Source organism: Aulonocara sp. 'chitande type north' Nkhata Bay, linkage group LG23 (assembly GCF_057382095.1).
Source record: "Aulonocara sp. 'chitande type north' Nkhata Bay isolate Kocher_YH1m ecotype deep benthic linkage group LG23, A_spYH_male_GT1.1, whole genome shotgun sequence".
In the NCBI taxonomy this organism is placed as follows: Eukaryota; Metazoa; Chordata; class Actinopteri; order Cichliformes; family Cichlidae; genus Aulonocara; species Aulonocara sp. 'chitande type north' Nkhata Bay.
In genome coordinates, this window is record NC_141365.1 from 42,925,888 (window position 1) to 42,938,087 (window position 12,200).

The 12,200-nt window shown below is 38.7% G+C and overlaps 1 protein-coding gene across 1 annotated transcript; it reads left to right on the plus strand.

Annotated features, from left to right (window-relative positions):
• The first annotated feature begins 6,850 nt into the window (after positions 1–6,850).
• On the plus strand, positions 6,851–11,336 carry LOC147302528 (T-cell surface antigen CD2-like). The gene is made up of 6 exons (XM_086282182.1): positions 6,851–6,911; positions 7,623–7,913; positions 8,434–8,513; positions 9,069–9,243; positions 10,675–10,980; positions 11,290–11,336. The coding sequence occupies exons 1-5, from the start codon at positions 6,851–6,853 to the stop codon at positions 10,809–10,811; spliced, it is 744 nt and encodes a 247-aa protein (XP_086138308.1). The 3' UTR covers positions 10,812–10,980; positions 11,290–11,336.
• The last annotated feature ends 864 nt before the right edge of the window (positions 11,337–12,200 follow it).

Below are 12,200 nucleotides of genomic sequence, written 5' to 3' on the forward strand. Positions count from 1 at the left end.
ACATCCGCACCATTTGGTCCAACACGTCTACACCACACTGTAAAAGCAGAGAGAGAGAGTCATGAGTATGTGTGCTTTTTTTCTATAGGCCTATATAGCACACATCAGAAGACATTGTAGCACTGGTGTAAAATTATACACACATTCACATACCTTCATGTGGTTATAGTCTGTTATTGTGTTGGGTTTCCTCTTTCTGCCGTCACCGATCGTCACGTCTTGGTGCATGGAAATTAGAACACACACAGTCTTGTGTTTTTTTGGGGGGGGGGGTTAGGTGCATAAATTGTCAAGGAGACACTGCCGCTTTTAAACACGGAAGTGGAGAGTACCTCTCACTGTGCAGTGTCTTTTTCAAATTGAGGAAGTTCACGCCGGACTTTATACACTGTGCCCAGTATTGTTTTTTTGCACTGCAACAGTCTGTGCAACAGTGAAGTAAAGAAATTGACCGTTGTGACATTCCTCCCATCATCCAAAAACGGCTCCATCAGTTTCATGACCACGTTCTCTGCCAGCCTCTCTCCCTTCTGACAACTGGGGTCCTTTCCCAAGTAAGGAGATGCACTGCAGACATATTTGGTCTCCAAGTCAGTGGCCATCCAGAACTTGATCCAAAAGTTGTCTGGATTGGTTGCCGTGTACTGTGTGAATGGGGAATGCAATGCCACTCCTACACATACACAGTGTTGGGGAGTAACGGAATACATGTACCGCCGTTACGTATTTAAAATACAAAATATGAGTAACTGTATTCCGTTACAATTACTGTTTAAAAAGGTGGTATTTAGAATACAGTTACTTTGTTGAAATAAATGGATTACACTGCGGTATTTTCCTGTTTCATATTGTCGCGGGTCAGGACTGTTTGGGTTTTGTTTGACAGCTACGTTCTGTTGTTCCAGGCGGCAGTGTTACGGTTGCCATGGTTACAGGGTGACGCGCTCTCTCTGCGTGTTTCCTGGGTGAGAGAGGCCTTTTTGTTGTTGTTGTTGTGCTAAGCTAATAGGCAGAATGCTACAGGTATAGCCCTAAAGGATGTAGTCTCATGGGCAGTGTAGTCCGTGCTGCAGGGAGAATGGACTGCCATACACGTTATGTGTCTGTGAGCGCGAGGAGGGAGAAAAAGGAAAAGTACGAGTTGTCATCGAGCAAAAACGGGAGCTGGAAGCATGTAAATAAAATAATAACCACTGCAGCCAAAAAGAGTGCCTGACGAGCCCAGTTCTAAGTAAGCTATTAAGACTCGACTGTACACTGTGTTCGTGTTTTCCTCCGAAACAATAAGTTTCGTTGGAGCAGCCTTTCAACGCCTCTCTCTGTCTCTCATTAGCAAACTTGACCCAGACAACAAAGTAAAGTTATTTTTCGGCTATGAGCCCGACACAGAACCCGACGTTTGAGCCGCGGACCTTCAGTAATAGTAATAAATCACATTCATGTAGCTGTAAACAGCATGATAATATGTTAAGTAATCCAAAGTATTCAGAATACGTTACTCTCATTGAGTAACGTAACAGAATACATTACAAAATACATTTTGGGGCATGTAATCTGTAATCTGTAGTGGAATACATTTTAAAAGTAACCTTCCCAACACTGCACATACACAGTCACAATGGAACAATAGAAGATCTGTGCTGAGAGTCAAGGAACTCCACTGCTGAATGCAGGAACGATGTATATTGTGAATGTGTGTCTTTCATATTTGCAGGTTAGTCAGTGTGTGGGATATTTTGTAGAGATACGGCAGGCATTTCTGAAGATTGTAACACAGAGGTTTGGCCTGCCTTGGATCTGAGCTACTCTGGGTAAACAAATGCAAATGTGCCAGGCCTCACCGATAATGGGTGGTTTGCACAACAAAAGCAGGTGGAGAAATGAGCTGAGGACCTGTGAAAATCTCAGCAGGGGGTGAATAACACCTCGGGACTTGCACCAGAAAATAAAAAGTCAGTAATTCTAGTAGGTGTTGGGTTCAGAGAAGTTACGCAAATTTGCGCAGGTTTAGTAAATCTAGTGTTATTGTGTTTAAATACTGAAAGTACGATTAATAACTTTTAATTGTACTTCCCTAACAAGATAATGAAATTAATGTTAAAACAGTAACTGATCATTTGTTGCAGTTTTAGAGTGACAAAAAGTGCGAAGGATGATTACTAGGGATGGGTATTGATAAGATTTTCACGATTCCGATTCCATTTTCGATTCTGTTTAACGATTCGATTCTTTATCTATTCTCTTATCGATCCTTATTTTTAAAAAAGGAGAACACTAAGGTCGATTAGCTTAGAACTTTGTTTTATATCGTCTCTTTGAACAAGATAGAAATTTAGAAGTAACATGGCCTTACAAACCCAACAGTGAGATCTGTTATATAATAACCACTGCAGCCAAAAAGAGAGCCTGACGAGCCCAGTTGTAAGTAAGCTATTAAGACTCGACTGTACACTGTGTTTGTGTTTTCCCTCCGGAACAATAAGTTCAGTTGGAGCAGCCTTTCAACGCCTCTCTCTGTGTCTCGCTAGCAAAGTTGACCCAGACAACACAATAAAGCTAGTTTTCAGCTACGAGCCCGACACGAACCTATTAACATATTAGTCAGAGGTCCCTTTACTACGGTTTGGAGCCGCGGACCTTCAGTAATAGTAATAAATCACACAGCAATAGTACATTCATGTAGTTGTAAACAGCATGATAATATATTAAGTAATCCAAAGTATTCAGAATACGTTACTGTCATTGAGTAACATAACGGAATACATTACAAAATACATTTTGGGGCATGTATTCTGTAATTTGTAGAGGAATACATTTTAAAAGTAACCTTCCCAACACTGTCCGTAGCCAGTGTTGTTGATGATCTCACTGAAGGGGTTCATCCACATCCACAAATACGTCAGGAGGATGGCTCCATCCAACCACGTTGTGAAGTGATACACACAATGTTTCTGCTCACAAGAGATGTATTTATTTGACAGTTCTGCACAGGAGACAGTCCGTTCCGGTTCAGCTCTCCCTCCGGCTCACTTCTGCCGTCACTATATAGACAAACAGAAAAGAAGACACTGTCATCACACAATCGCCACCACCTGTGACTCACTTGCCTCCCGGTACCGCCCCCTTGAGCTCACTGCACCACTCCTCCCCTGTAGCTGCGCCATGGACCACACTTCCACCACACACGTGCTCACTGACTACCTCAGGCAGCAGAAACCCAAGAAAGAGGAGGGACCATTATGGAAGGACAGGCTCCTGCACAGTATGTACCACCGGCAGATAAAGGATGTGGCTGACATCCAGAAGTCCTACCAGTTGCTGTACAAAGCTGGACTGAAAGGACGCACAGAGGCACTAATCATGGCAGCACAGGAACAAGCTCTGAGCACAAGATCCATAGAGGCTGGGGTCTATCACACCAGGCAAGACCCCAGGTGCAGGCTGTGTAAAGTTGCCTCTGAGCCAATCCAGCACATAACAGCAGGGTGCAAGATGCTAGCAGACAGGGCATACATGGAATGTCATAACCAGGTGACCGGCATAGTATACAGGAACATCTGTGCTGAGTATGGCCTGGAAGTCCCGAGGTCAAAATGGGAGACGCCCCATAGGGACGTTAGCATAGGGCTTAAATCTCTCCAGCCTCATTGCCTCAAATCAGCTCCAGGTGAGTGGAGCTGTTGAAGGTATGACGGCCCTGCCCAGGGGCAGATATCAAGGAGACTCAGGAACATGGTGGAGGTTTCCATCCACTCACAATGACACAATGTAACATTTTCAGACCCACTAGTTGGTCTGGGTAAGCTAGAAAATATCTGACCAGTCTTTAGGTTTTGGAGATAGGCACTAAAATGTGTGAGATTATAAGGAAATAGTTGGAGGCTTTGACAGAGTTTGTAGCATTCCCCAAATTTGACATTAGATGAGAAAAATGAACAACTTAAAGGGTTGCATTTACTGTATTTTGAAATAAAATACTAATATTATTAGGGAACTTTGCATTCCCTACCCTGGGCTAGAAATAAGTGGTAGTTCCAAACAAATGGAATCCTTCAATAGGACTAAGGCCGTGTAAAGCGAGAAAGTGAAAACTTTTCAACATAAACATACATAAATGAGCCAAATATAAAGTCTTTAGTCTTTAATAAACATTAAATAAGCATAACCATATAAAATAAGGTGCACTGTTTCTGCTCACTACAAACACTATGTATGGTATACACTAACAAGCCTCAGCAATGAGGTCAGGTGTTCTGTGCAAAACACTCATGTTTCAGTCAACTAATGTTTGTTAGCTTCTTACTGAAGGTGTAAACTACATGTAATGGAGAAAATTAAGGAACATTAACCCCAAATAGACAATCAATCTAGACAGGTAACAAGAATCTGATCTATATTAAGTTAGACCAGAAATGCAATCCTCCCAGTTGCAAGTAGAATATTAAAACAGAAAGGGGGCGTGCAATGTTTTTAGTTTTTCAAGGTGGGCATAATAGGAAAAGTTTGGGAACCAAAAATATTGCCTCCTACCTTCTCAAAAGCCCAAAGTCTTGGGTTCCATAATTACGGAGCCCCGCAGGGGACATGGGAGAAAAAAAAATTAAGACGGACTTTTGCGAGATCCCGCAAAACTTTTGCGGGATCTCGCAAAACAAACTCGGGATCTCACAAAACTTTTGCGAGATCTCGCAAAAGTCTTAGCCGCATTCTTCCCGTTAGCTTCAAGCTAACGGGAGGTCGAGACCTACTACAGCCGGGAGGAACACCGCTTTCCCGGCACATCGTGCCTCGACCTCCCGGTCGGCTTCGAGCCGGCGTCCGAAGAATGTGGCTAAAACTTTTGCGAGATCTCGCAAAAGTCCGTCTTAATTTTTTTTCTCACGTGTCCCCTGCGGGGCTCCGTACATAATTGAGTGAACCAGATACACAACATTAAGTTCTCCTTCATTTTGAAAGATTTGGATGGATGCCTACAGGCAGGCGTCAAAGTGCTACACTTGCACAAAGTTAATAACAAGTTGGCCACATCCGTACTGATATGAAGATTGAAGGCTTAATGCTTTATAAACCTTTTGCTTCAAAAGAGGACAAGAGTTTGCCCAAATCCTATTTTTTAAATGAGTCTGTATGTCTCAGACTTTTATTTTTGCTCCTAGTCACATACAAATACGGACATAAGAAGCAACAAGTTTAAGGTACAAAAACCAAAGCCAAAAGAAGACTGCAGGTGTGATGTGAAACCCGATAGAAGATATTTGTTTCAAGAACACACTATTCAGTGTGTTTCCTCCTTCTTACCATGTGATCAGTATCAGCAGTGAGATGTTAAACCACAAGAGAGAAGTGGCATCTCATTGCCCAGTGAGCTTTATTATTTTGTTTCAAACATTTAAAGGTAAGTTCACATACGCACATACTCTTAGTTTTTTTTCCCATCTTTTTATGTTCATTTCATGTACAAGTCTTAGCCATCTGTTTAAATTATTATTGATTATTCCTGCAGTTTATCATTGTACCTCAGGATCTACCTGAAGGATCTAGGACCAAGCAAAAAATAGAGACTATTGAAGGAGACTGGAGACTTCCGGAGCTTGAATCCTTTAATTGTAAAAGACCTGAGGAATATAAAGGGACGAGACTCCTTTTATATTGATTATAAAATTGAATAGACCTTTTGAATTAATGTAAGCTCATCTTAAAATGTACCATTAAACTAACAAAGCTCTGTGTGAGATACAGGGAAAATATTACATGTTATGATCATTACATTGTGATGCATAACTGTATTGCAACTTCAACTCCAACTTTACTTTGAGAAAACTGAACAAGAAGACAAGTTAAATGTTTTTACACATTTTGAAAAACAAGAGGTTAAAACACCTCTGTTGCTATTTATTCTACATTTTTGTGTTTTCATTTTTGCCAAAATGCATATCATCAAGAAGCCTTACCTCTACAAGAAACAACTAAAACCACCCTTGTGGAAACAAAGCTACAATTAGCTGAGGTTTGAGAAGGGGCTGAACTACTTCAAGCTAAAAATAGGTGTGCACTTTCTGCTGTGACAGTGTAGCAGCACAAAAACAACATCCACTCAGGGAAAAACAAAAGCACAACTGTCATTTATGTGCATGAGTATCAGATCTTTCATCATGTCAAACCTTCTGAGGTAAGAAGTTTAAACTTCTACACGAGAAGAGCTTGTATGTTTTAACTGCAGCTGTTTAGAAATAAATGTTTATGAAATGTGTTCTTCCCAATTTAAGATTACATTATCATATTACACTCAATAAAGTTTTGAATCTCACTCACTCTTAATATGTAAAGTCAAAGTACAAAATCAAAATAAGTCACCTTTTATTTATTTTTCTCCCATGTACCAAAAACACAGGAGTGTATTTTAAGATTTAAATCGTGTCCCGTTTTAATAGGAAAGCAATGAGGAAACAAATGATAGGATGCTGTAGCAGAAACAAAAAAAGTCAGATTATACATACAGAGTTATACAATATCAGCAACTATAATACTATAATAATAGTATTATAATACTATATACTATATATATACTATTATAATACTATAATAAGAGTATTATAGTTGCGTCACTACAGTAAATCATTATGGTGAAGCAACAAAACTAAAATAGTAGATGCACAGTCTGTGTTCTGAGTATGACTTGTTTTGCTTGATTTGTTTTTCATCTTTGGTGTACAGAAGGCTTCTTATCACTTGCTTTTAGAAACATACATGCACATATTGTACATGCATAAAATCTGTGATAGTGCTTGGAAAGAAAATAACCTCAGTGCTGAAAAGCAGCTTCTCTGTTCAGCTGAATTTGATTGAGAAGATGGCCTCTGTTACCACCACCGCTGTGTTTCTGCTCTGCCACTTCTTTATTGCCTCCACAGGTACGGTACAGCTAATCTATTATTCCATCAGGTTTTTATCTTAAGCTTTAAATTCCAAACTTTTTCATTTAGATTTACAAGGCAAAAGTATTTTTAACATGTCATCTGCCAACTTAATCATTCTTGAAGACTCCAACATATACCATAGAGGTCTGCTGTCTTGTAACACCTGTAAAATACCTAAAACATGCCATGATGTTTTATAGTTCCCTGTTTCTATATCTGATGATGTGTTGTCATCATAATGTTTCATGGCTTACCTATTTTTGTCATCTAGCTCTTCTGTCATTTTCCACCTTTCTTTCTGTTCAAAGACTCTCAGGATGGTTGTGATGAGTATGCAGAAACAGGCACAAATTTTACCGTGCCACTTAAACACACTTTGAAGGAATCTGAGAACCTGAGATGGTTCCACAACACAACAATAATCTTTAATAGCAAATTAGACAAGGGGGGCAAAGGAAAAGATTTCTTTGTTGAGTCAACTGGATCACTGAAGCTGACAAAACTCACAAAGGACAAGTCAGGACTTTACACCCCTATGGTTTACGATGAAGATGGAACATATGTAGAGGATTTACCGAGCTTGAGCTTATGCATATTAGGTAGGTAACAATAAATGAACGTGCTTGTTAGAGTTTATAGAACACGGCTAATCAAATTTTTCATCTGATTCTTCTGTTTTTCGTCACCTTTCTTTCTCTTTCAAAGACTTTCAGGATGGTTGTGATGAGTATGCTGCTGCAGGCACAAGCTTTACTGTGCCACTAAAGCACAAGTTGCAGGAATCTAGTAGTCTAAGATGGCTCCACGTTACAAAAATAATCTTCAAACGCAGAAAGAAACAGGTGATCACAGGGAAAAATGAAGATGTTGATTCAACTGGCTCTCTAAAGCTGACACAACTGACCAAAGACAAGTCGGGACAGTACACCCCACAGGTTTATGATGAAGATGGAGTAAGCGTAGGGCATTTACAAAGTTTGCGTTTATGTGTATCAGGTAAGTAAAAATAGTTATAGTTATGTATATGTATATATATATATATATATATATATAATGCTAATTATATGAAAGTGGTTTCTGTTACAGATCGGTAATAAAGGGGATAAAGTAAGCTAACAAGGGGCAAACAAGCGGGTAATAATGTGGTAATTTCAAAGTTATTACCACTCTACCACAGGTAATTGAGTGGTAATAACTTAGAAATTGCCACATTATTATGTTCTTGTTTCTTCCTTATTACCGTACTATTACCACTTTATTACCAAGCTGTATGTCCACATTGTTACCCCAGTTTTGGGGCCCTATTACATAAATTTCAGAGTAATATTACTCAACTGTAACCATTGTTTTTATCATGATATTACTTGGATATTACTTGGTTATTACTTTGGTAATTGCATAGTAATAACTAAGAAATTACCACATTATTACCTTCTTGTTTGCCCTTGTTACTCCACTATGACCCCTTTATTACTGAGCTGTAATAGAAAGTGCTACCACATTTTTTTTTACTCAGATCGTGTGCAGAAGCCCAACGTGTCGGTGAGGTGTACAGACTCTAAGACAAATGTCAATTTTACTTGCAATGTTGGTCAGGTGAGAAAATATTTCTTGTGGTTTACTGATATTTTATTTAGAGTATTTTTTTTCAGACAGTTAACTCATATATAAATGTTAAAATAATTTGTAGACAAAGACTATCCTCACCTACTCTCTCTGAAACTCAGCATGAATTAAATGAAGATAATTAATTATAAGCATTCAAACACAGATAACAACGTTTTATTTCTATTCATTTTTTCATGATGTAGGTGTTTCAGTTAAGGCCAGTCATGACGTTTGCTGTGTTGTGCTGCTGTAGGCAGTTATTCTCTTTTTCTCAGGTTTTTAAGTCATAGCATGAGTCAAAGGACTCAAATTCCACCAATCACCTTTTCACAATTCTTTTTAAAGATTTTTTCAAGTTTTTGAAATGACACTTACTGATAAAGACCCTGAGATATGGAAAAGAATTAAGAATAAGTGTTCACTAATTGCACATTTGTCAAAAAATGTGTTGGTCTGTTCTTGAACTTTTCTTTGGTTTATGTTTTATGAGACATATTCTTAATGACCCTACAGCTCATCAATAAATTATATTTTCTTTTACAGAATGAGAAGAATCTTATGATCGAATGGTTTATGGATGATGAAAAACTGGAAGAAAAAGAGAAGACCCTGACGAGAGTAGCCAAAGATGTGGCAAATGCCCGTTTCTCTTGTAATGTTTCTAACCCAGTCAGCTCTGACATCAGTCTGCCTGTTCAACAAAACTGCTATGAACTCTGTAAGTATCCGGTCTTTAAGTCTGACGTCATTAGCCATGTCTGGGCCCAAACTCCGCTGCAGGTCCATAAGTCAAACGATCCCTGCAGCATTACTGAGAGTTGAAAAACTCTCAAAAACTAAATTCTTTCATGTGATAAAATGATCAGCGTTGCTGCTCTACCAGGTGTAACAATAAAGTTTAACATCCAGGCATCCATGAAAACAGAATTTATGAAATTTAACAGAGTTAGAAGTTAGCAGGGAGTTAGCTCGCTAGCTTCCATCTAAATATGATACACCATGTTCTAAGAGTTTTCTGAAACAAATTCAAACGTACAGCTCTGCTATCACTTCCGACATAAATGAAGACAGGGAAGTAAACAGCAGTGATGTTTGTAGGGTTACTGAAGTTGGGCTCGCTGGTATTTAATGATGTGCTGCGTGATTGCTAGCGACACAGCTATGTTAGCATAATATAAACAGTGAGGCCCGTGGGCGAACGCTAACAAACGGAGGACTTTTTCCACTCAATAAAAGCTAATGTGAGGTTCCCAATGGTCGGGGACAAATGCACTCGAATGGCAGGATGCTGTAAACGGACCAAACTTCAGTCAGCAGAACAACTGAGATAATCCATCCACAATACGAGGTTAGTCATTAATATACTGCTGCATGGGCTGGGCTGTAGTTACATCGTAAGGGTTTAAAAACGGAACTTTGAAATTATTAGCAGAAATAAAACCTGAGAGAAGCCGACAGTGATCATTGACTGTTTTTAGGGGCTTGCTGAGATTAAATGGAACAAGATACAAAGCATTAAAACATGTTAAAAACACAACAGCCTTATTAAATGCAGACTACTTTGGGTCCGGAAGCAGGATGCATCACGCCATCACTTAAAGACCGGATTAGGTTATTCAGTTTCAGTTCCAAGTGTCTAAACATTTACAAATCAAACACATTATGCTTACAAGTGCTGACAAATTGAAGTTATTTTCAGTGCACGTTTAGATTTGCAATGCTTGCAGATTGTGGTCTAAAGGTCGACAGCAAAATATGGTAGAGCATTGCTTATCTTATTGCCTTTCTTCACCTTTCTTTCTATTTCAAAGATTCTCGGGATGGTAGTACAGTAAGTAAGAGACGCAGGTTTTACTTTAAGTGACTCAGATGACCTGAGATGGCACCACAACATAATAATGATAATAATGATAATAATAAAATGATGATATTGATTCAAGTGGCTCTCTAAAGTTGACAAAACAAAGTTGACAGTACAGTGCTATGTTGTTTCAGGAAGAGAGAGGAAGTGTGGGATTTTTTACAAAGTTTGCGTCTGTGTTTATTATGTAGATCAAGTTGTCTTCTTGTCCCAAATTTTTGTTTTATGATTCATCTAATTTGTCATGTGATTGTGTGGGTTTTTTTTCTTATTCTTTCTGATTCAAAGATTCCCAGGATGTTTGCAACCTGTACGGTGGAATAGGTGACAACATTGTTGTGCCTCTGAACCACAAGCTGGACAAAGCGTCAGTTTTAAAATGGAAGCACAATGATACAATAATCTTTGAGCAAAGAAAAAACTAATCTCCTAATCCCATATATGTCAAGGGAAAAAAGGACGACATTAATCCAGATGGATCCCTAAAACTGACAAATCTAGATGCAAATGACTCAGGAAACTACATCCCAAAGGTTTACAGTCAAGATGGAGCATTAGAAAGCAATATGAAAATCACACGTTTATGTGTTTTGGGTAGGTGACACCAGATTAGAGTTATTCTGGTTCTATGAATATATAATCTTTCCTTTTGCATTACTATTTATACCTTATCTGGAGCAGAGATAAAAGGTTGCAGTCACCTGAAAACATGCCACTGTGTTACCTTATCAGCTGAGTGTTTTTACAAAAGCTGATATAGTTTAATAATGTATTTTGCTACTCATTAAATGTGTATTGATGAATCGGCATCTGTTATTAGTTCCTGTGTATTCATTGTTTATTTAATATTTTATCAGCAGTACTTTCTGATGGTATTGCTATAATCAAATCTTCTCTTCTCAGCCCGTGCACAGAAGCCCAAAGTGAAGATAATGTGTCCAAACAAGGCAAGGCAAGGGCAAGGCAAGTTTATTTGTATAGCACAATTCAACAACAAGGTGATTCAAAGTGCTTTACAGAGACATTAAAAACAAGAACAAATAAAAAGCATGATTTAAAATTGAATAAAACAAGCAAATAAACTAACTAACTAATTAACAAACAAACAAACAAACAACAGTATATAAAATCAAAACAGATAAAATCAGAACAGTAGATAAAATCAGTAGTTAAATGTAAGTTTTGAAATTTAAGCTTAAAGTGTGGATTTGGTGCTTTATTCAAATGCAGCTGAGAACAGGTGAGTCTTCAACCTGGATTTAAATAAACTGAGTGTTTCAGCTGATCTGAGGCTTTCTGGGAGTTTGTTCCAGATATAAGGAGCATAAAAGCTGAATGCAGCTTCTCCGTGTCTGGTTCTGACTCTGGGAACTGATAAAAGACCGGATCCAGATGACCTGAGGGATCTGGATGGTTCATACTGGGTCAGGAGGTCACTGATGTATTTTGGTCCTAAACCATTCAGAGCTTTATAGGCCAGCATCAGAACTTTAAAGTCTATCCTCTGACGGACAGGCAGCCAGTGTAAGGACCTCAGAGCTGGACTGATGTGGTCCACTTTTTTGGTCTTAGTGAGGACTCGAGCAGCAGAGTTCTGAATGAGCTGTAGTTGTCTGACTGATTTTTTAGGTAGACCTGTAAAGATGCTGTTACAGTAATCAAGCCTACTAAAGATGAATGCATGGACTAGTTTTTCCAGGTCCTGTTGAGACATCAGATCTTTTATCCTTGAAATATTCTTGAGGTGATAGTAAGCTGACTTTGTTATTGTCTTAATGTGTTTTTCTAAGTTTAGGTCTGCATCCATCACTACA